Here is a 24969-nt window from a genome sequence, read left to right as displayed (position 1 = left end):
TAGAGTTTTGTGTGTATGTTTGTGTTTATTTGTGTGTCTATCGACCTGCCAGCGCTTTTGTTGGGTAAGTCTCATCATCTTTCTTTTTAAATATATATATATATATATATATATATATATATATATAATAGAGGGAAACATTTTTCCCACGTGGAATGTTTCCCTCTATTTTATATATATATATATGTGTGTGTGTGTGTGTGTGTGTGTGTGTGTGTGTGTGTGTGTGTGTGTGTGTGTGTGTGCGTGCGAATTTTGCCAAAAAGCCCTACATGTTTAGCCAGGTGTTATGCGTATACATAAATCATTCACACATGCATTTCCTGGCCAGCTGCATTTTATATTTTCTTTTAATCAGTAAATAGAGTGAAAGTGGCTACTGCAGTGCCTGACCTATGTACACAAACATATCTGGGCTTGTAATTCAAAAAATTGCTCAAAATAAAATATGTTACATCCTGTCGTCATTATTTGCTGATTGGCACTGTTAGTAATAGTTATAGCCATATACATGGTGTGATCCAAATTGTATAATAAAGTTGTATAAAAATGCTGTGTGAACTCGGACCTCTGTTAGCCTTTAGAGCTTTTTCTGTCAGCATTTTTCTGTGTTGAGATAAATTATTTATCTTTGTCTGAAATAGTGCTGCGTATTTTTCTGTAAAGCTTTTCATTTTTGTGGGAGAGGGGCTGTTTTATGAAGATCCTCAGTTCCTTAAAAACTCTTGACTCCAATGAGCCTGCAGTTTTCTGTATGCCTGAGGTCTGCAGAGATGAAGAATAAAAGTAACATAATTTGTTGATAAATATCTGATAATTTTGCAATATTTTTTTATTACCAAAATATAGAAAAATACATTACTAACTAACTATGCTTTGATATTTCTAGAATGTTACATTATTTGATAATTTGTATTTTTGCTTCTAGCCAAATGCAGCCAAGCATGCTCTTGAAACTACTGAGAAAGTTGACAGTTGATGTCTCAAGATTGTCTGAATACACCACAGTAGCATTAAGGGTAAGTATTTTTAATTTGTGAAGGCAGTTTTTAGTACTGCAGAATGTAATTTTTTAAATTTTGATGCTATCAGAAGCTGTGTCATAACAGGCAACAGTTGAAAGACCCTTCAAAATTGTGCACTCTTTTCCTGTACAGTCTTGAGTGGCATAACACTGATAAATTCAAACTGTGTTTGCCAGATGTAATTTCATGGTCCTATATGACTGTACTGGGCAGCCTTTAGTTCGTTGATTGCTAAACAGCAATTTTATAGTTCTGAAAAATTTTATCACCCATACTCACTCATAGCCTGAATATACAGTGTGGCTTTAATTAAACTTTTGCTACTTGAACCTATGTAGGCAGAAAACTATTTACTGTATTTGTACCCAACTTTATAGGAATGATGTTCAGACTGTTCACTGCAGGATTTCCATTGTTAGTAGCATTAATGTCATGACTTGCCATTAGGCGCCAGTATTGATATGGTGACTTAGGGTTGAAACCCAAGTATCAGTGTGCATTACAATTGCAAACAGTCAACATAGGTCTGGACAAAGTGAGCAGGGCTTCACTCATAAAGCTATTTTAACAGAACAACAATGATAGTGCTGCTCCTCTTCATGAATATCATTGCATCAAAGGAATGTGGAGAGGTCCTCTTTCTGCACAAGCATTGAAGTACATGATTCAAAGTTCAAATTAACTGGTAGATTGCTCCTGGGAAAGGCCACGAAATGTTGAAGAAGTTATTGTTGCCATGACTGAGACTGCTGGACCTAATGCATGAACTTCCAGCTGTGCAAGAGCTGTGTCATGACAGTGTAACATTCCATGATCCACCATTCAAAAAGTGTTGCGAACAATTGTGAAATGGTATCTGTACATATTTCACATTACTCACCAATTTTTGCCACGTGACACAAATATTTGAGTAAACTTTGCTCTTACATTTCTTGCAAGGCTTGAAGTTGATGACATGTGGCTTTGGAAATTTTTATGGAGAGATAAAGCACACTTCATGCTCACTGTGGAAGTGAACGCTAACAGTTGTCAGCTTTGGGGATCATCACCACCAATGAATGTTTAAGAAGTTCCCCTACATACTGAATGTGTCAGTGTATGGTGTGGCTTCATGACACAATTCATAATTTGCCCATTTTTCTTTGAGGAACTTGGACCCTAAGGACCAGGGACATGCTGTGTGAATGGCACACGTTACTGTGTACTGCTTCACCAACATGTGATACCTGCTCTATGGGACAGAGGTGCTTTGTACTCAACTGTTATGATATGTGGTGGAGCTCCACCTCACATTGCTCATAAGTTCATTCAGTTTCTCAGTAACACATTTGGAGAAAACTGAATCTTTGGCAGAACATTCCAAACTGAGTGGCCACCAAGATTATCGCATTTGAACCCATGTGATTTCTGGCTGTGGGGTTACTTGAAGAACAGGGTTTGTCAACAGGACACCAACACACATAGGAGACTGAATATGAGCATAGTGAGAGATGTACCCAATATCCCACCTGAGATGTTTTTGGCAGCAGTAGAGCAATCTTTAGCTGCTGTTCCATTGTGTCGTGGATGCAGATGGTCTTCACATTGAGCAATGTTTGTAACCTGGAATGAAAACATTGTATGTAATTAACAGTTGTTACACTCTCTTGTGGAAATTAAAATTTGTTTCTTTCATTGGTTTTTTTTTTTTTCTCGTATGCATGTCCATGCAAATTTTTCCACAAAGTTTCATTGTACTATGATCATCAGGTTTTCATGAGGAGGGGGGGATCTCTCAAATAACGAAATATTGATGATAATCACCCTGTACAATGTATGTTGTTTTAAATCAGTTAAATGAAATGTAATTTTATTAAGCAATAGCCATTTTGAAAGAAAATGAGGCAGCATTTACATAACAGTTGTTGTTTCACCAGTTCATCTTTGCCTAAACTTTTATTTCTATTTTTGCTTTGTCGTGGCAACTGGAGCTGCTGTCAGTTTTGGTCTCATTTGTTACCAGAATATATTATGTATTAGAGAAAGTTTTAATAGAACTGCCTGAATCATACTTTATTTTCCCACACCAAATGCTATACTGTGCTTTAGCAAATCGACATCATCAGATTGTGGCATAAATTTATTTATTTTTTTCGGAATCTGATGGTGGCAATTTGTTGAAACATATTGTAACAAATGATGTGCAAAAATAAAATGTGATCCAGACAATTATTTCACTGTATAAGCATACACTCCTTCTTTACCAGTTATTTCTTTGTGCATGTTTTATTTTCATCGTATTCCTGCCACATAATGAAGAAATAACATTTTGCTTGACACGTTGCTCATTTCCCCGTGAATGTATTTCTTTTTGCTGCTGTTGTTGGCATAATTTGCTTAGTCTTCCTCTCCTGTATACATTTCTCATTATTTTTCACCATATATTTCTTGATGTGTGCAAATTTCTCTCTCTCTCTCTCTCTCTCTCTCTCTCTCTCTCTCTCTATTTTATTTTTTATTTTTATTTATTTATTTAAGCTATTTTTGCATCAGCTTTAACTTGTCCATTGCTGTCTCTGCCACAATTAAATGTTATTCCATTGTTAAATTTTTTACCATCTTCTGCATTGTTGTTCTTGTTGTATTTATTGGTCCTGTTGTCTACAAAGCAGCTTATGCATAAGACACTGGAAGAGTCAAGTTATAAATATACAGCTGAAAGTCATTTGTAGGCATACATATTTAAGGTTACAAATTATACACTTTATACATAAGTATTTATATAACACACTTCATAAATTTAAATGTTCTTCAACGGAGTAAAAGTAGTGCTGCTCTAAATATGATTTCAGAGATTTTCTGAAGGTATTGAATCAGTAAAAGCTTTTATGTTTTCAGGAAGTTTGTTATAAAGAAAATATAGAAACTTTAAAAATGTGGTGCTTCCGAAGAATGCTGAAGAATAGATGGGTAGATCACATAACTAGTGAGGAGGTACTGAATAGAATTGGGTAGAAGAGGAATTTGTGGCACAACCTGACTAAAAGAATGTATTGGTTGGCAGGACACGTTCTGAGGCATCAAGGCATCACCAATTTAGTATTAATGTAATGTAGTGTAAAAATGTAGTAGAGTGGAGAGCTGCATCGAACCAGTCTCTGGACTGAAGACCACAACAACATCTAGCAAATTAAATTAGTAATAAAGCTCATGTCATGCCTAAGTTTTCATTAATTATAATAAATGTGGGCAGAAGTAAGTCTGTTGTAAAATAACAAGTATTCTCAAATTGTAAATTACCATGAACCTGTTGGGCGCTAATGACCTTAGCAGTTTTGCGCCCTAAAACCCCCCCAAAAAAAAAAAAAAAAAAAAAAAAAAACCATGAACCTGTAATTGTAAATGTGTACTGATGTATCCAATGTCACTCTAAATGGTGATTAAAGGATGACTGAATGAATAAATTAATAACTAAATAAGTAAACTACCATCTTTGGGAATGAATTATTTGTGAAGGATCCATCTGCTGTGCTCTCTCTAGTATTGTTGTACTATAAATCACTCCAGATCGATATATGCAGATATCAATGCTTATGTCTGTTTCCAGTGAATGATCACCAAATTGTTTATCTAAGAAATAATGAGTCTTACCACCAGTTTATGTGAATACATTGTGTCATTTACATTAAGAATCAACTGCTTGTCCATGCACCAAGTTCTGATCCACTTCAGGTGTTGTTGCATTTCTGTACAATTTTCTGGAGTTGTAACATCCTTGTATGCAACAGCATCACATGTCATTAGCATTTAGTAAATTCTAAAGGTATCCACTGGGCCATTTATATGTATCATGAACAGTAACAGTCTTACAACACTATTTTAGAATACACCTACATTTACTATCGCCTCTAATGATTTCCCAATTGAAAACCATATTTTGTATCAGATACCTTGTGGAAGTCACAGAGGAAGGAGAGCAATATTACCTACTGCCTTTGGGTGTAATGAAGGAACAGCAAGTGAATTCAGATTCACATAATTGCAAAATGCATATTATCACCAAAGAAGAGATTTTTAGTTCCCCAAACATCATAAAATGTGTCCCATTATACCAAAACAGATCAGGATCAGTGATATAGGCCTGTAGGATGTTCATTTGTCAGTGACCCTTTTGAGAAATGGAAATTACCTACGGCTTATTTTAATTACTTACATCACTTGTTGTTCTAACAACCTGTGACAAAAGCAAGCTCTCCCACTATGGAGCAGTTTTAGTCAGTTTTCAGTTTTTTGATGACTTATGTCTATATGTATATTTCAGCATTTGCATGACTATCTAAAAGAGTAGTCATAGTACAATTTTTTCCTGTTGTGTTTCTAATTATATGTTTCTTTTCATCAGCATGACATCATAGTAATTCATGTTTATGTGTTGTGTTTCAGCTTCTGATGTTACATTATGAGCGCTGTGCCAAGTACTATGGCACATCTTTTGGACAGGGCATGTATGGAGCATCAAGTGATGAAGAAAAACGGTTGACCATGATGCTATTTAGCAATATTTTTGACTCATTGTCTAAAATGGTAAGTAAAAAGAGCATTGTTGTAACCAGTGAAATTGCAAAACTTGTTTAATATTGAAGTATATAGAAATCTCTTTTTAGTAATGAACATAAATCTCTAGACTATGCAAAAATCATGACTTTTGTCACAAGAAACACTGTAAAAACTAGCATACCAAACACTCTGTGTGTTATGAATGCGTAACCACGCATCACTTCCAAATACACTTAAATATCAACATGCAAATATATATCATCTGGGATGCCAATTTTGGAAAAATATCTATCTATGAGTTTTTCTGAAATTACTTGAAACTTTGAAAATTTATATAAACTTATTCATGCCACTTAAATGGTGAAATTACTTGGTGAAATTTTGTAGGGAAGTAGAGCAAGCTTTGATTCACATAGTAGAAGGGTTCTAATCAAACCACTGCAAACGCTAGCGACAATTGTGGCAAAGATGACCCGGAGTGCCCTTGTTGTTTGTGTTGGTTTGGAAGTCCAAATTTGTTACAGCTGTGCAACGTAATTTTTGCATTGAGTACAGTAAAGAACCTCCCATTAAGCCTACCATCTATGAGTGGCATAAGCATTTTGTTGAACAGGATGCTCCGTAAGCAATAAAAATCTTCGGGTTGACTGCCCTTGTCAGATACATTATAGAGAAAATGAGGCAAAGCTTTGTTAACAGTCCTATAAAATAGAGCCAGCTGGCTTCTTATGAGCTGGGCATCCCACATGTGACTGTTTGGCATGTGTTAAGAAGACTTTTACATTTTGAACCACACAAATTAACAACAGTACAAGAACTAAATGATAGTGATAGGATTGCTCACAAGGAGTTTTGTGGTGAAGTATATTACATTTATTAAATAAAACAAAGGTATCATTCGAAACGTTACATTTAGTGATGAGCCGACTTCCTCCTTAAGCTGTACCATTAATAAGCACAACTGCAGGATTTAGAGCAGTGAAAATCCACAACAAAACTTTTGAACATGTTCATAGTAGCCCTGATGTTATTTGTTTTATACGTTGAACAAGAGCATAGTTTACTGCCATTTATTTTTCCAAGATAAAACAGTCAGTGGAATAGTGTATGTGGTGGAAAGCTTTTCTTTGTGTCCACTGCCAAGGGGTGCTACAGACTACCAATGAAATGCGCAAGTATCACAACAACAGATATATGAGTGTTGGGACTTAAATAGTGGCAACTATTTATTCACCACTGATACAAAAGAGTTACATGTTTGCACCTGTTACTGTCCTTCGAAGTAGTCACCAGTGTTGCGAAGAACCCATTGCCAGTGACGTGGAAGGCATAGTATACCGTTAGCAGAGCCTGTTCTGCTGATGGTGCAAATAGAGTGGTCTACTGCCTGTCGAATCTCTTGAACAATTCTGAAGTGAATGCCACGATGTGGTTCCTTCATCTTTGGAATCAAATCAAAGTCACAAGGACTTAAGTCGTATTACTGTTCATTTTTGGAGCATCACCTGTGACCAGCTTTGTGAAAGAAGAGGCGACACTTTCTGTGCAACCCACCCATAAATCCATTATTATGCACGACAATGCGCGGGTGCATCCAGCGCAAGCTGTGGCTGCTCGTTTCGGTTGATAGTATTGGGAGGTACTGTACCATCCACCATACTCCCCGGACTTAAGTCCTTGTGACTTTGAATTGATCCTGAAAATGAAAGAACCACTTTGTGGCATTCGATTCAGAACTGTTTGAGAGATTGAACGGGCAGTAGACCGCTCCATTCGCACCATCAACAGAACAGGCTCTGCTAATGGTATATCACGCCTTCCACATTGCTGGAAGTGGGTTCTACACAACACTGGTGACTACTTTGAAGGACAGTAACAGGAGCAAAGAAGTAACTCTTTTGTATCAGTTGTGAATAAATAGTTGCCACTATTTAAGTTCCAGCTCTTGTGTAAGAAATAGTGCTCAAATGCAGTGTCCGTGAATGAATGTGCACATTACTAAGTACAAATAGAAATATCACTCGTAGGTGTTGCCTGGGATGCACATACATGATTAAGTCCATGAGTCGTATTAGCAGCAGAACAAGAGGGACCAAGGATGATCGACAGGAGGATCCAACTTGGCATGTAGGAGCATGCCCTTAATATGATGATGCTTCCAAGATGTTTGGCATCAGCAGATGTCAGAGGCATAGTTCAAATGGCTCTGAGCACTATGGGACTTAACATCTGAGGTCATCAGTCCCCTAGACTTAGGACTACTTAAACCTAACTAACCTAAGGGCATCACACACATCCATGCCCGAGGCAGAATTCGAACCTGCAACCGTAGCAGCAGCGCGGTTCCAGACTGAAGCGTCTAGAAGTGCTTGGCCGCAGCAGACAGCATCAGAGGCATGGCCCGCCGATGGTAGCTGCCAGTGGAATGACTGCTTTTGGGATGTCGGTACTTCCAAGATGTCAGGCATTTGCAGCTGTTGGAGTCATGACTTGGTGACAATAGCTGCCAGTGGGCTGACAATGTTTCCGGTATGTCAGGCATTGGTGGATGTCAGAGGCAGGGCAGGATGACGATAGCTAGCAGAACAGTGATTCCTCTGGGACGTTGGTACTTCAGAGACCTCAGGCATCGGCAGTTGTCAGAAGCATGGCTCAATGACAATAGCTGCCGGTCATGCTTCTGTGACGTCAAGTGTTGGCAGATGTCGGAAGTGATGGCTCAACAATGATGGCTGCTGGTGGGATGACGTGCAATGATGCATGGCACCTGAGAGCAGCAGACAGCAGTACAGAATGGCACCTGAGATCAGCAGATAGCAGTAACAGTGAAGCATCAGCAACAGCTGATCATTTTGCAGACTGCTGGACTGGCCAGCATGAAACCTAGAGTGTTCACTGTCCACAGCATGGTCCAGTGGTGGCCTAAATACTCTATTGTCCAGTGAAGGGATACCTGCATGGCACTGAGTGGGCATGTGGTGTGGCATAAGAAAATTGTGCCTACCTATCAGTGAGGTTGGCTCTGTCAGACACAGTGGAGGCTGTGTAAAGCTACAGCGTAAACAGCCTGAGCCATGCTCATAAACAGCTTGGTAAGTTATGTTGGTGTGAGCTGTTTAAGTGTGTCCTCCCTGAGAGGTGGCAACCCATAATAACAAGCGTGGTGTGTACAGCAGTGTAACCTCAGGTGGATGCAATACTTTTTGATCCCACTGATTGACAAGGCTGACCAAGAGTAGCAAACATTTCATGCAAGATGACACACTACCACACTACCTCAGCAATGTCCGTAATTTCCTCAGTAATCACTTTACAGATAAATAGTTTGATTGAAGTGTGCTGATTACATAGCCTCCATGTTCACTGGAACCGACACCTCTTTATGTTATCTGGTGGTATTACCCAGTATGTACCACCCTCACCATCTTCTTTAGCAAATTTCAGAGTAATAATCTATATTTCACCTAAACAAGTTACACTTGGCATGCTGCAGTGAGTTTAGGGAGAAACCAACTTCAAATAGGATGTGTGCTGTATAAGCAGTGGAATTCATGTTCAACTTGTTTAGCTACTATATAAAAAAATTGATGTACTTTGCTGCAAATTATGCCAAAACCAGATCAGTAAGTCATCTGACTAAATTTATATGAACTTTCAAAGTTTTTAAGTCCTTTTAGGAACTGCAGCATAGTTTAACTTGTTTTGCTGATTTCCTTTGAATGTCAATGTGTAGGAATACAATGTTTTAGTGTATTTGATCTGTTTTTTCTTCTTTGTAATTTCTGGTTGTCACTTGGTCTTTTATTCCACTGTGTATACTTTTCCTGTTACCATTGTTAACTGCAAGTGTACTGAGTCTGTTGTTTAACTGCCTGCACTTTTATTCAAGAAATAAAACTCGTTCATCATAAGCTGTGATAACTTGATTACAGTCTGTCCAACAGGTTATGGGCTCTGGAGAATGTATTTGTTACCAGAGTAATGTTTTATTCTCTTTTCATCAAACAAGACTCTCACATGAATTCAGTTACATCAAGAGTTTTTCACTTGTAAAGTGCAAAAATTAGAAGATGAATTGAAAGAACTTTTCAGTATCCAGAAATTTGATAGGAGTATTTTTTAGTTATGCACATGTGAAATGGGAATTGTCTTTCTTGCTGATAGAAGTAAAGTAATGCTAGTTGAAGGCACAGATGCACAGAACTTGTGGGATGAATGTTATGCACTTTTTATTTTGTCTGGTTTCAAATTTGAGTAGCTCAAAACTGTGATGTCTTGTACTACAGCAGATGGTATGTGGAACAGGCTTAAGACAATTCATGAACAGTGTTCTGCAATAAATAAAGTTACATTGAAAAACAGTTATTTAATTATAAAATGTCACACTGTGATAATACAGCTCAACATATTAGTAAAGTTGAAGCATTAGCACAGTCTCTTACAGATGTTGGTGAAACACTGGGAGATAAAGAACAAATTTCCAAAGTTTTACATGGACTTCCAGCAAAATATGGTTCATTTGTTAAGGCTTGTGTGACAAAAGCAGCCAGACATTTGATAAGTTCAGTGGTTGTAAAGCAATTTAAGCATAAGTAATGTGAACAAGAAGAATGTTGATTGGTATTATCATCTCAAGAAAGATCATTTTAAGGCTGAATTCAACAAAAGACTAATTTGTCGAAAACCTAAGTGTACAAATTAGAAACATTTTTGACCTTAATTGTGATAATGTTTGGCTTACTGATCGTACTGCGACAAAACAGAGAAAAAAATCTTTTTTCAGTGGAAAATGTCTCAAAGTTGAAAATCAGTTTTATGGAATGTTATTTTTTGTGGAAAGTATTTAACAAGCAAATTATGCATCATCTGACTTAGCACTGTCATGGCACAAGAGGGTGGGACATGTATAGATAATTTGAAGAAAATGGCTGACTGTGGTTTGATTCCAAATTTAAAATCATATGCTTTAATCAAATTCTTCAGTGCACAGCATAAGAAGGGATTTAAACCTTATTTACAAACTCAAGGCTGTGCTTCATTAGAAATTGTTCATGCTGATATATGTGGAAAAATGCCCCATACATCATTAGGTGGAGCTAACTGTTTTGTTGTTTTTAAAGATTACTGTACTTCACACAGACTTGTTTATTTTGCCAGGAAGAAAAGTTATGTATCTTCTGTGTTCTTAGAATTTCAACATTTGGTTGAAAGGCAAACAACTTAATGTTATTAGGAATGACAGTGGGACAAAGTTTGTTAATGAACAATTTCATAATCATTTCAAAAAGACTGTTGTCATCTATGAAACCAGTTCACCATATGACCAGTGCAGAATGGTAAAGCTGAATGTAAAATCAGATCTATGGTGGAAAGTGCTCACACAATGCTACTTGATTCTGGCCTTCCAGAGACACTTTGGGCAGAAGCTATAATTAAAGCCTGTCAATCCTATAACAAAGAAAATAATTATTTCACAAGACATTGTGACATGCAACAGAGTATCTTGCACCAACTTAGGACCAACAATATTTCATATGAATACAAGTTCCCTACAGATGCAGTTGGAGATGAAGGTAAATAATCTGTTGAAAATGGAGATGAAGTTTTTCAAGACCAAAGATCATGTACTGTTTCTTTCCCCAATTCATTGGCTATTGGGCCATGCCCATTTAGCCATCTCAGTAGTAATATTAATTACAACAATACGAAAGTAAGGACAACACAGCATCCAGTCCCCAAGTGGAGAAAATCTGTGGCCCTGCTGGGAATTGAACCCAGCCTCATTTGGGCCTCTTCACTTAGTGATCCGCTGTGCTGTCCTTGCAGCTACCAAGGCAGACATTGTTCAAAAACCTTATTAACCACAATCAACATTGCCATCCAGTTCGTTTCCAAAATTATGTGGCTTTTGCAACAGTCATTGATGAATCACAAACTTTCAAAAAGGCAGTGGCATCCAGAGACTCTGAAAGTGCTACAGAGCAATGAAAGATTAAATGTCCTCTTTGGACCTAATATTACCAGTGATTTCATGGATCTACCCCCAAATTGCCAGACTGTCAGTTATAACTGGGTTTACAGAATGTAACATAAACCAAATAGGTATAAATCTAGATTATGTGCCAAAGAATATTCCCAGAAATCTGGACTGGTTGTGGAGAAACTATCACCTGCTGTTAGGTATGAATCAGTTGATATTCTTTTGGCTTTGACCAGAATGTATGATATGGACATAAAGCAATTTTATTTGAAAACTGCCTTTCTCAATGGTGATTTCCAGGAGGATAATTTTGCAAAACAGCCTGAAGGTTTCAACAGTGGTAATGTAAATTTAGTATGGGGGAGGAAAAAAAAACTTTATGAACTGAAGCCATCTCCTTGTTGTTGGTATCAAAAATTTGTCAGTTTATTAAGTTTTTTTGATTTCAACCAGCTTTATTGGGATAATTGTGTATTTAATGCTAAAGTTAATGGCCAAGAAATATTTTTAGTTGTTTTTGTTGATGATGGACTAATTTTGAGTAAATCAACCACAGCTGTAAGTTAAGTACTTGAAGAATTTAAGATTCATTTTGAAATTGTGACTGATGATGCCATGTACTTTGTGAGAATGGAAATCAGGTGAGGCTGGGAAAATAAAGAACTATTCATCTGCCAAAAGGGCTATATTAGCCACTTCTTACAAAAATTCAGCATGAATAACTACAAGCTCAGTACAACACTTACTGATTGGAGTTTACAGTTGCATTTGGGCCTGTCAGGCCAGTGAAGACATGAAATCCATGGAAAATGTTCCGTTTTGTGAGGCTGTAGATGGATTGATGTTTGCTGCCACAGTGACAAGATTTGATATAATGTGTTCAGTCTTTCAAGCAAGTCAGTTTTTCAACAACCCTGGATATGATCATTGGACCACTGTTAAATACATACTAAAAACTCTTCAGGATATAAGAGACAGAGGTATTAAATACAGCGGTAGTAATCTTAAAACTTTATGTTTACTTAGATTCTTATTTTGCTGGGGAAATTGATACTCGTCGTTCAGCAATGGGCTATGCTACTATATCAACCAGTCAGCCTGTTAGCTGCTCATTTTGTAGGGAAGAATGTGTTGCCACATCTGCAACAGAGGCAGACTGTGTTGCAGCATCTGCTGCAGGTACAGAAATCACTTGGCTTCACCTTTACAGGAGGTTGGTGTCAGCATTGAGCAACCAACTCAACTTGTTGTGGACATCCAGAGTGCATAACAGGTAGTGAAAAATAATGAACATCACAAAAGGACTAAACACTTAAAATTTCACTAGGTTTGTGAGAAAATAAATGATGATTCCAGTCTTGTTTCCTATGTTATGTCAGGAAAATCAATTGACAGGTATATTTAGAAAAGCACATTGAACAGAAAATTTTCAGACTAATTGCAAATCGTTATCAGTTGTGTCTCTAAAATCAGCAAACAAGAGTGTGAGTGTTGCATTGTGTTGTGCTGATTATCTTTGAATGTCTGAGTGCAGGGTATATAGAGTTTTAGTGATTTTACATATTTTTATCTTTGGCAGTTTTGATGGACACATAATTGCTGGTGTTTTGTCTCTTGTGTTTAAGTGTTGCAGTTTTATTCAAGAAATAAAACAGGATAGATTAATGAAAGAATTGTAGGGAACTCAGACCAGAGAAAGTAAACAGAGACTTTTGTTTCCAGGATTATGATCCAGAACTGTTTGGTAAAGCACTGCCTTGCCTCACAGCAATAGGATGTGCCCTTCCACCTGATTACTCATTGTCAAAGAATTATGATGATGAATGGTACGGATCAAAAGATACGTCAGATCCTGATGGGCCATACAACCCACAGCCCATAAACACAAGCAGGTAAAAAGATTATGGATGTCATTCGTTTAGAATTCTGTGCAATACATTGACATATTTATCAATCTAAATTGCTCCCTTTCTAGTGTTGTGTTGAACAATGACTTGAACACAATTGTTCAGAAGTTCTCAGAACATTATCATGATGCCTGGGCTAGCAGGAAATTGGAAAATGGATGGGCATATGGTGAGCAGTGGTCAGATTCATCTAAGACACACCCTCGTCTTAAACCCTACAACATGTTGAACGACTATGTAAGTAGAAAATGATGTTTTATGAAAATAAGTATAATATTAATTTCTTCATCTGCTCTTATTTGTTTTTTTTTTTTTTTTTTTTTTTTGTGTACCTCTTTCAGGAAAAGGAGCGCTACAAAGAACCTGTACGAGAATCATTGAAAGCTCTCTTGGCTATTGGCTGGACTGTAGAACATACAGAAGTGGAAATTCCATCAAACAGCAGAAATTCCATGAGACGATCATCAAAGGTGGGAATATGCTGATTGATGCAGTTCCTCAAATGTTGTGTGATATGTAACATATGATATTTATTTATCTAGCTTTATTTGTCAACCCATGAAATGTTAACAGTTGTTGTTTATATGCAGGGAGGAGAACAGTCTTCCACACCTTTTAACTATAACCCTCATCCTGTGGATATGACCAATCTTACACTGAGCAGAGAGATGCAGAACATGGCTGAAAGGCTTGCTGAGAATGCTCATGACATTTGGGCCAAAAAGAAGAAGGAAGAGCTCATTACTTGTGGTATGTATTTTTCTTGTGTTACAGAGACTGATGATGATGATAAATCTTATGAGTCCATTAACTTCTTGTTAGATTGGTCTCCACCCTATAGCAATTGTTTAAATGTTTCCATTTTCCACTTATGCCTAAGTTTTTATCATGTTATTGCAGTTTTGATGCTCAGCCATTCTAAAGAATGTACAAATATTCAAGGCCATGTTACAGCACAGATATTAGTTATAAGTAATGATCCCTTATACTTATGGTATAATGCCATATTTTCGAGTGCAGAATACAAACCTGTACTGTCATAAGTAGAAAATGATTCATTTAAATGCTTACTAGTGCCACACTAGTTCCACAGTTTATTTTGCATGAGAGGATGGTAAAGTTTTGGTTCTGACAAATGTTAAACATAGAATGTCTTACTTTGAAACAGGTGGTGGCATTCATCCACAGTTAGTGCCTTATGATCTGCTGACAGATAAGGAAAAGCGAAAGGACAGGGAACGATCACAGGAATTCTTGAAGTATCTGCAATACCAGGGCTATAAACTACACAGGTATGTCTGTAATTTCAATAAAATTATAAACTGTTTTGCGTTTATCTTTGTGCACATTTCAAATTTTTCTTGGAGGAAATGGTTATATTTTATTCCATTATGTGTCCTATCCCTCCTCACCTCCAGCCACAGTAAGAAAAAGTATAATAAGGTCATGACAATATCTTGAGGTTGATTTGTATATATCAGCCAGTGGAATTCAGGTGCACATAGTAGCACAGAAGCTTGTTGTAGCTGACTCGCTTTCTGTGTTATGGCTTATCTTAGTGACTTGTGATACACACTGTTGCAAGCTTAATGCAGTTAAAGAATACTGTAATAGTATCCTTCCAGTTCACATCCTCATTATCACACGTTCATCTTCCAGCATTCCATCATTGGCACAAAACGATGACGTAAGCAATTTCCATTGTTTTTGTATTTCATCTTTTCAGTTTTGTAGTATAATAAATTTATTTTAATGTCACCTATTACCTGGTATCTTCTCCATCCTGTGAGCTTCTGTTCTTTCACAGTTCTTTCTAAACCATCTTTTTTTTTATGCAGCCGGATTTCATAAAATACCATCATCGATTATTTTTTCTGCTCTTGCTTGTTATTAATAACTGTCTTTCTTCATCCCCTATTTTTAATATCTTCTAAGTCTTTATTTTCTCTTTCCAGCTCACTCCTATCTTTCTCTAGCACTGCATATTGAATACTTCTTAACATTGTTCTTTGTACATTGACAGTGTCTATGTTTCAATGTCATATAAGGCTATATTCCATACTGACCATATAGCTAACTGTGCTAGGACAAACACAATATTTTCTTTTTTTATTTGCTATTCATGTTATCATTTCTGTTTTTGTCTCATCTCACTGTTTTTTTTTACTCCCAAACACTTAAAAACTGACTTCTTGCTTTACCATTGTTCTCCAGTGTTTCACTTTTGTCTTACATTTTCCCCCTGGCATTCACTACTGTAGTCATCTTTCAGGCATTTATCTGTGAACTATGTTGTTTACAACTTTTCTTCAATTCCTTCAAACAGATATTGACTTTCTTCTCATCTTCATCTAGTAAACTATAACATAAAGAATAAGCAATTTTCGAAAATATAATGTAATAGGATAGATAAAAAAAATCTGCTCACAAAACATCAGCAGGAGAACACACACATAAAAAAGGTATTACATATGCAAGCTTTTGGAGCTGGTGGCTCCTTCTTCTGGCAGAGGGGTTGAAGGGAGAAGGAATCTTTCCATTTGATACCGTCCGGCAAGTCTTCTTTGACTCGGAGTTCTCGGTGACTTTTCCGAACTCTGCCCCTTTTCCTAAATCTCTCCAGTCCTTTTCCTTCTCCTTTAACCCTTCTGCCAGAAGAAGGATCCACTGGTTACAAAAGCTTGCATATATAATACCTTTTTTATATGTGTGTTCTCCTGCTGCTACTTGGTGAGTAGATTTTTTATCTATCCATGCTTGAGCTAAGATGAGCTAAGGTGGCCACTCAAGGAGAAACAGAATTTTCACCAAACTATTGTTATTAAGGGAAGCTTGCCACTTACATGTTTTGAAACTACATATTATAAGGTATCACAACAAATATCTTTAAGTGACAAAGGAAATAAATTATAGGAACTACAGGCATTTTTGAACAGTTACATAGTGGCTACCTATCTCTACCTGAGTGGGTAATGTGACCAGTGCCATTGCAGCAGGACCACATGTTTGTTGTTCTGATTTCCAGACGCATTTTCTCGGCTTCTTGATGTCCTAGTATCTGTTACTATACCAAGTAGCTCTAGCAGCCCATTTTCAATCAGATTTTTGTATTATACCAAGTAAAACAGAACAGAGACAGTTTTAAATAACAAAAGTTAATTAATTCAAAACCATCACAAAGGGATGAATGACAGATGATAGCTTTGTTACTCACCATGGAGGCATTGAGCTGCTGACAGGCACAGTGAAAAGAGTGCAATGCATTATTTAAGCTTTTGGATGAAAAGTTTTTTTCCCCCACCAGCTCCAACAGTCAGAGACCATAGCAATGTGTGTGTGAGTTGTGCTTGTGCGAATGTTTGTGTGTTTTCTATTTTGGAAGAAGGACTTTTTGCCCAGAAGCTTAAATGTGTAGCAGTCTTTGCACTGTGCATGTCTGCACCTCAATGTTGCCTCTATGTGGTGTTGTGAGTTCTTTTCATATTGTTGTTATTCCATCCTGGACTTCCCATTGGTGGGTGGTAGCTTTGTATATTTAAAGAGTTTAGAAGTCTGTATGATCAGCAATGTGATGTGTGATGTTTGGAAGTAACAAACTCTTACCTTGGTCACTTTCCCCAGCAAGTAGAATAGCCTGTTTTCATGACTGGACACCAAGTCAGCATTATTGGTTTACAGATGAAAGTATGAAATTGAAAGAAATAACAAAGAAGTATGTATATAGGCCAAAATATGCTGTTAAGCATTGATATTGTAAAAAAGTATTACTTTACATATACGTGAGATAACAAGAATAATATAAATTACGTACTTTACTTCACATGACTGAAAATCAGAAAAGTTTTTGCTAAAGAATAACAGAACAAGCTTCCTCTGTCAAACTCACTGGAAAAATGATGGTGTATATTAGGACTAGTTTGGCCCTTCCTGACAGGGCAAAAAATATGCAGTGGTCATTTTTCCCTTCCTGGGCAATTTACCCCACCTTCCCTTACATGTGCTTTTCCTTCCAAATATTTATATCCCTCCTTTTTTCTGAATTCAGTTTTTTTGCTGTTTCTTTCAGGTAAATATTTAATAATATCAGTGATAAATAGCATCCTTGTCCATACCAGTGACAGTTTTCATTCCTGTTTGTTACAGTTTCCTGTTATTTATTGTGTCATATAAACTGCTTAATAATTTTCTTTATTTCTAGTAAACAAATGAATTCAGTATAGGTAGTGATTCTTGTAAGCTCTGAAGGCCTAAAAATTGTGAAATGTTGTGGATCATGGCATAGTGATTTGTGCTTTAATGACTATGTAAAAGTTCATGAATAACTTGCCTTCTGTCAGTCATAAAACAGTTCCATAAAGTGAGTCATTTTTGTTGTATATTTCCATCCATTTCTGTGTGGAGGTTATTTGTGGCCAATTTTTGCAGGCCAACACGGTCTGGTGCTGGAGAATCAGAACAAACGACTGGTGCCATATCAGTAGAGCTGAGATTTGCATACAGTCTGTTGGAGAAATTAATACAGTACCTAGACACTGCATCAATTAATATGAAAATGTTCAAACCATCAAGCACCTTCAGCCGACGGACAAGTTTCAAAACTTCAACAAGAGACATCAAATTCTTTTCGAAGGTATGGCATTTACTGTTTCAGGTTGACTGATAATAAAAACCTGTGTCTGCCTGGCCCTTTCCCATTCTCAGTACTGCTTCTTGTCCCTCCTTCTAGTGTCATCAGCTGCTCCATCACACTTGCAATTGTGGCAACAGATGTGAATACATTGATCAGAATACCCATGTTATTATATAACAGTTGTTACATGTCGCATTTGCTCACTGTATAATTATTATTCTCTGTTCTTCTGCTCTAATGACAAGCAGTGTCTAATCATAAACTATCTTTTAATTGGGTTGAAATACATTTTAACTCAAATAGTGAAGTACGTGTATTTCAATGTTTAAGATCAGCCCAGTGACAGATACCTTCCTTCCTCACATAAAATTAAAAAGCTCATACATTGCCAGATTGTGCCATTCTACTGAATAGTGGCAAGTGTTCATCTCTGCACAGTAGAAGGGAATCAGTTCAGTGACTGCACACAGATATTTTTATAGATGCAACATTGAAATAAGTCATGCATACTTTCATATTATTCATGAATTTGAACTTAAGCACATCTCAACAGCACATAGGTAATTAACATTAAAGAAAAAGTTGGACGTACACTAAGTGAGCAAGCAGTACAATGATGGTTTGAAAAATTCTATTCTGGTGATACAAACTTTTAACATGAAATTTGTATCCTATTTGCAGCCACTGGCAAGGAAAATTGTAATGATGTAATGAATCTAGCAGCAATACCATGTCCACACAACTCCAGAGTTTTGCTGTACTCTCAGGACCATATAAACATGAGTTCCACTTGAGGTCACATAACAACATGATACGTTATCCAGAATTTTAGCATTCATTGCTCTCCTAAAATGTAAATTTTTCACTTTTGTGTAAATTAGTGACAATTTGAAAAATAACATGTCTAGATACATACCCCAAAAATATACAGAAACTGTTTGTTACAGGAAAATTAAAAAAATGTCTACAGCAATTATAATGAAATTCAACTTTGCTCAACAATATTACATTCATATGCAATTTCTGTGTTGGAGAACTTAGTGAAGTTTTATTAATATCATCCAATTATAATGAATTACAACTTTATTCAGCAGTAATACACACATATGAAACATCTCTGTTGGAGAACTTAACAATGTGAACAGTTTTTATTAATATCATCCATACATTCTTAGTGCAATTATGAATTAACTTACTGTCAGACACACTGGATTCCAAATTACCCTCAGTGTCACATTGCTGCAAGACTGAAATTAAGTGTGGAGAAGTAGCCACTTTTATAAATAAAGTGTTCAGAATTATCTGTGACACACTAAATGCTGAAATGCTTTTTCCAGAGGAAGTTTTTGAAATTGCAGCTGTATCTTTTTCTAATATATTGATGGTGGGGCAAAAAATTGCCAAGAAGAAGTTTTGCAACATAAATGAAAGATAGTAGGCATGTTTCTACCTCTGAAAGATGGTGTCTATTGAAATTTCACACCAGTCACATAAGAGTGGTGCTAGTAGCACCACTGTGAGAATCCAAATCATGTCTGCTTTAAATACACACTGGAAAGCTTGTGAGCATAGTTACCTTTGAGTTTGGATGTGATGAGTTGATTTAGTAAAGAATACCTTTAAAGTGACAAAGATGCTATTATCAACACCTCACTGAGTTTAAATACTAAAGGATGCTTAAAAGAAATCTCTAATCCTCTTACTCACCTGATTAATTGCAGCATTATAGAAAACATGTATCCAATGGTTCTAAACATGAGTGTAATGAAACTAGTGTATAAAAAGGGAAGTAAGGAAGATGTCTCCAACTATAGACCAATATCATTAATTCCCACTTTTAGTAAGATATTTGAAAGCATTATCCTTTCTCAGCTAAGTGCCTTTTTCACAAAACATAAACTGCTTTTAGAGTCACAGCATGGCTTCAGAAAAAGAGCTAAGTACAACCACAGCAGTTATACAGTTCATCCATGAAGTTTACTGTCTGTTGGACCAGAAGATGTAGACTGCAGGTATATTTTTTGACATGACAAGAGCATTTGATGCGGTAAGCCATAGGGTACTTCTTAAAAAGCTAAATCTTACAGTATTGGGGATCAAGCCATAAATCTTCTAACCACATACCTGCTGAATCGTAAGCAAAGCACTAAATTGTCATACAAATTAGATAATAAAATCATGAACTCCCAGTCCACCAGTGAACCTGTATTACAAGGTCAATCTTTGGACCCTTTCTCTTCCTTATATATATTAACAACATGGCACAACCCATTAACTCCTATATTGTAAGCTATGCAGATGACACGTCAATCGTATTCTGTGGGAGAGAATCTAATGAGCTAGAATCTCTTGCTACTAGTGGTGTAACAGAAGTAACAATATACTTCAATGAGCAGGGACTCAAGGTGAATGTCACCAAATCTCAACTACTGACATTTAAAATAGGCAAGTTCTCACCACAACAATATGAATAGTCTGTTTAATATCTCTGCAACAGAAAATGGTAACAATAAATTCCTGGGTGTGTATGTTGATGAAAATTTGCGGTGGACATACCACATTAATTTCGCATGCGGAAAAGTCGGTAGTGCCATATATCTCTTCAGCCAGCTCGCAAAGATAGTTCCTAGCCAAGCACTGAAATTAGTATATTATGGAACACTTTACCCCTTTTTCAATTACGGAATTGAAATATGGGGTTGTCCAGCTGATGTACATTTAAAAAGAATGCTACTACTACTACATAAAAGAGCAATAAGACATATACATGGGATGGGACATAGAGATTCATGTCTAGAAGTGTTTGTGCAGCAGAAATATCTGACAATATATTCTCTGTACATCTTCAAAATAGTTGTATTTTATAAGTCAACCAACAGAAGCTATCAAGAGCAGTGATGTACATGATCACAACGCTAGAACTTAGTGTAACAATTTCCGTAACAGAACAATGTTAAAAATGACTGATAGAAGTCCATATATCAGTGGTTTGATTTGGTATAACAAGCTACCAAACGCTCTAAGAACATACACAGGAAATGTTTTTAAAACAAAATTAAAATCTTCTCTAATAGAAAAATGTTTATATTCTTTCAACGAATTTTAAGATAGTGATTGTAACATGAGGCACTAGCATATCAGTTGTAAAGTGATAAAAGTAAAAAATAGACATAAGAAGCAACAGCTACAGAATATAGTGTACTTTATAAGTGTAAATATAACCATAGAATTAAGTGTGACATTTGCAAAAGCCATCATTACAATGGCTCCACGCAAAGAAAATGTAAATAAATAAATAAGGTCATGTAATAGGGCTGTGAGGAGCTGTAAGTTCTTTCTGTGATATTGCAGAAAGACTCAACAGGAATGTAGTCACTGTACATGATTCCAGCAGTGGTGGTCATGGGAATGTACGGTTGCAAGAAGACCAGACTCCAGTAGTGCCACGTGACACTACTGAGAAGGAAGTCCATTGTGTTCGGTGTATGGCTCTGGCGAATAATACTGCATCAGTAACAGCAGTTTGGCCAGCAGTAGGCACCACAGTTGCACAACAAACTGTTGCAAATCAGTTACTTAAAGAACTGTTCCAAGCCAGATGTCCTGTAGCGTGCATTCCGCTGATGCCTAACTACCGCCATTTGCAAACTCAGTAGTGTCGAATGAGAACTTACTGGAGGGCAGGGTGCAGTCTGTTGTGTTTTCTGATGAGAGCTGGTTCTGCCTTGATGCCAGTGATGGCTGTGTCGTGTTATTATTATTATTATTATTATTATTATTATTATATAATAATTCCAATTCCAAAGAAAGCATGTGCTGACAGGTGTGAAAATAACCAAACTATCAGTGTAATAAGTCACAGTTGCAAAATACTAACATGAATTCTTTGCAGAAGAATGGAAAAAGTGGTTGAAGATGACCTCAGTGAAGATAGGTCAAGGAAAGGCAAACCTACATTTGTAGCATTTGTAAACATAGAGAAAACTTGACAATATTGATTGGAATACTTTCTTTCAAATTCTAATTTTGGCAGGGTTAAAGTACAGGGAGCAAAAGGCTATTTACAATTTGCACAGAAACTATCCTTGCTATTATTCAATCTATGTATTGAGCAAGCAGTAAAGCAAACAAAAGAAAAATTTGGAATATGAATTAAAGTCCAGGGAGAGGAAATAAAAACTTTGAGGTTTGCCGATGACGTTGTAATAGTGTCAGAGACAGCAAAGGACTAGAGAGAACAGTTGAGCAGAATGGACTGTGTCTTGAAAGGAGGATATAAGATAAACACCAACAAAAGCAAAATTGGGGTAATGGAATGTAATTGAATTAAATGAGGTGATACTGAGGCAGTTAGATTAGGAAATGAGACACACAAAGTATTAGATGAGTTTTGCTATTTGGGCAGCAAAATAATTGATGATGGCTGAAGTATAGAGGGCATAAAATGTAGACTGGCAATGGCAGGAAAAGTGTTTCCAAAGAAGAGAAATTTTTTAACATCCAGAATAGATTTAATTGTTGTTGTTGTTGTTGTGGTCTTCAGTCCTGAGACTGGTTTGATGCAGCTCTCCATGCCGCTCTATCCTGCTCAAGCTTCTTCATCTCCCAGTACCTACTGCAGCCTACATCCTTCTGAATCTAATTAGTGTACTCATCTCTTGGTCTCCCTCTACCATTTTTACTCTCCACACTGCCCTCCAGTACTAAATTGGTGATCCCTTGATACCTCAGAACATGTCCTACCAACCGATCCCTTCTTCTGGTCAAGTTATGCCACAAACTCCTCTTCTCCCCAATTCTATTCAATACCTCCTCATTAGTTATGTGATCTGCCCATCTAATCTTCAGCATTCTTCTGTAGCACCACATTTCAAAAGCCTTCCTGACATGTAAATCTATACTCGATGTTAACAAATTTCCCTTCTTTAGAAACGCTTTCCTTGCCATTGCCAGTCTACATTTTATATCCTCTGTACTTCGACCATCATCAGTTATTTTGCTCCCCAAGTAGCAAAACTCCTTTACTACTTTAAGTGTCTCATTTCCTAATCTAATTCCCTCAGCATCACCTGACTTAATTTGACTACATTCCATTATCCTTATTTTGCTTTTGTTGATGTTCATCTTATATCCTCCTTTCAAGACACTGTCCATTCCATTCAACTGCTCTCCCAAGTCCTTTGCTATCTCTCACAGAATTACAATTTCATCAGCGAACCTCAAAGTTTGTATTTCTTCTCCATGGATTTTAATACCTATTCCGAACTTTTCTTTTGTTTCCTTTACTGCTTCCTCAATATACGGATTGAATAACTTCAGGGAGAGGCTACAACCCTGTCTCATTCCCTTCCCAACCACTGCTTCCCTTTCATGTCCCTCGACTCTTATAACTGCCATCTGCTTTCTGTACAAATTGTAAATAGCCTTTCGCTCCCTGTATTTTACCCCTGCCACCTTCAGAATTTGAAAGAGATTATTCCAGTCAACATTGTCAAAAGCTTTCTCTAAGTTTACAAATGCTAGAAACGTAGGTTTGCCTTTCCTTAATCTTTCTTCTAAGATAAGTCGTAGGGTCAGTATTGCGTCACATGTTCCAACATTTCTATGGAATCCAAACTGATCTTCCCCGAGGTCGGCTTCTACCAGTTTTTCCATTCGTCTGTAAAGAATTTGCGTTAGTATTTTGCAGCTGTGACTTATTAATCTGATAGTTCGGTAATTTTCACATCTGTCAACACCTGCTTTCTTTGGGATTGGAATTATTGTATTCTTCTTGAAGTCTGAGGGAATATCACCTGTCTCATACATCTTGCTCACCAGATGGTAGAGTTTTGTCAGGATTGGCTCTCCCAAGGCTGTCAGTAGTTCTAATGGAATGTTGTCTACTCCCGGGGCCTTGTTTCGACTTAGGTCTTTCAGTGCTCTGTCAACTCTTTACGCAGTATGATATCTCCCATTTCATCTTCATCTACACCCTCTTCCATTTTCATAATATTGTCCTCAAGTACATCGCCCTTGTATAGACCTTCTATATACTCCTTCCACCTTTCTGCTTTCTCTTCTTTGCTTAGAACTGGGTTTCCATCTGAGCTCTTGATATTCATACAAGTGGTTCTCTTTTCTCCAAAGGTCTCTTTAATTTTCCTGTAGGCAGTATCTATCTTACCCCTTGTGAGATAAGCCTCTACATCCTTACATTTGTTCTCTAGCCATCCCTGCTTAGCCATTTTGCACTTCCTGTCGATCTCATTTTTGAGACATTTGTATTCATTTTTGCCTGCTTCACTTACTGCATTTTTGTATTTTCTCCTTTCATCAATTGTTAGGAAGTTTTTTTATGTAAGTATTTGTATGGAGTGTAGCCACGCATGAAAGTGAAACATGGATGATAAACAGTTTAGACAATGAGAGATGTGGTGGTACAGAAGAATGCTGAAGATTAGATTGTTAGATGATGCAGCTAATGAGGAGGTACTGAACAGAATTGGGGAGAAAAGAAATTTGTGGCACAGCCTAACTAGAAGAAGGGATCAGTTGGTAGGACACATTCTGAGACATAAAGGGATCATCAGTTTAGTACTGGAGGAAAGCGTCGGGGTAAAAATCGTAGAGAGACCAAGAGCTGAATACAGTAAGCAGATTCAGAAGGACATCGGTTGCATAATTTGGTTGTGATTGATGATCTAAACAAACCGACTCTACATGTGAGTCTTGAGTCTCCAAATGCTTTTTCCAATGTTGTCCAGGCTTGTGCTGCCATATTTGTGTGCCTTATATGAGAATAATTCATCTTGTCCATGAAAGATATAATCTGGGAATGTGCCTTTTTGTCCCTCTTCTTCTAAGAATTGTACAGTCTTGTCGGATCTGAAGGAGGGTTTTCAGCAACAT

At 36.9% G+C, this 24969-nt stretch overlaps 1 protein-coding gene across 1 annotated transcript in view; it reads left to right on the top strand.

Moving 5' to 3' along the window:
• Nucleotides 1-24969, top strand: part of LOC126163107 (ryanodine receptor) — a 737240-nt gene that overhangs the window by 525834 nt on the left and 186437 nt on the right. Inside the window, exons 54-61 of the mRNA XM_049920028.1 lie at nucleotides 929-1019; nucleotides 5448-5588; nucleotides 13264-13433; nucleotides 13517-13685; nucleotides 13790-13918; nucleotides 14039-14198; nucleotides 14617-14740; nucleotides 17874-18078. Of these exons, the coding sequence (XP_049775985.1) occupies nucleotides 929-1019; nucleotides 5448-5588; nucleotides 13264-13433; nucleotides 13517-13685; nucleotides 13790-13918; nucleotides 14039-14198; nucleotides 14617-14740; nucleotides 17874-18078 (1189 nt within the window). The remainder of the gene's footprint in view (nucleotides 1-928; nucleotides 1020-5447; nucleotides 5589-13263; nucleotides 13434-13516; nucleotides 13686-13789; nucleotides 13919-14038; nucleotides 14199-14616; nucleotides 14741-17873; nucleotides 18079-24969) is intronic.

This window comes from Schistocerca cancellata, chromosome 2 (genome assembly GCF_023864275.1).
Source record: "Schistocerca cancellata isolate TAMUIC-IGC-003103 chromosome 2, iqSchCanc2.1, whole genome shotgun sequence".
NCBI lineage: Eukaryota > Metazoa > Arthropoda > Insecta > Orthoptera > Acrididae > Schistocerca > Schistocerca cancellata.
Note: the sequence above shows the minus strand (reverse complement) of the source record. Positions and strands in the feature narration are given on the sequence as shown.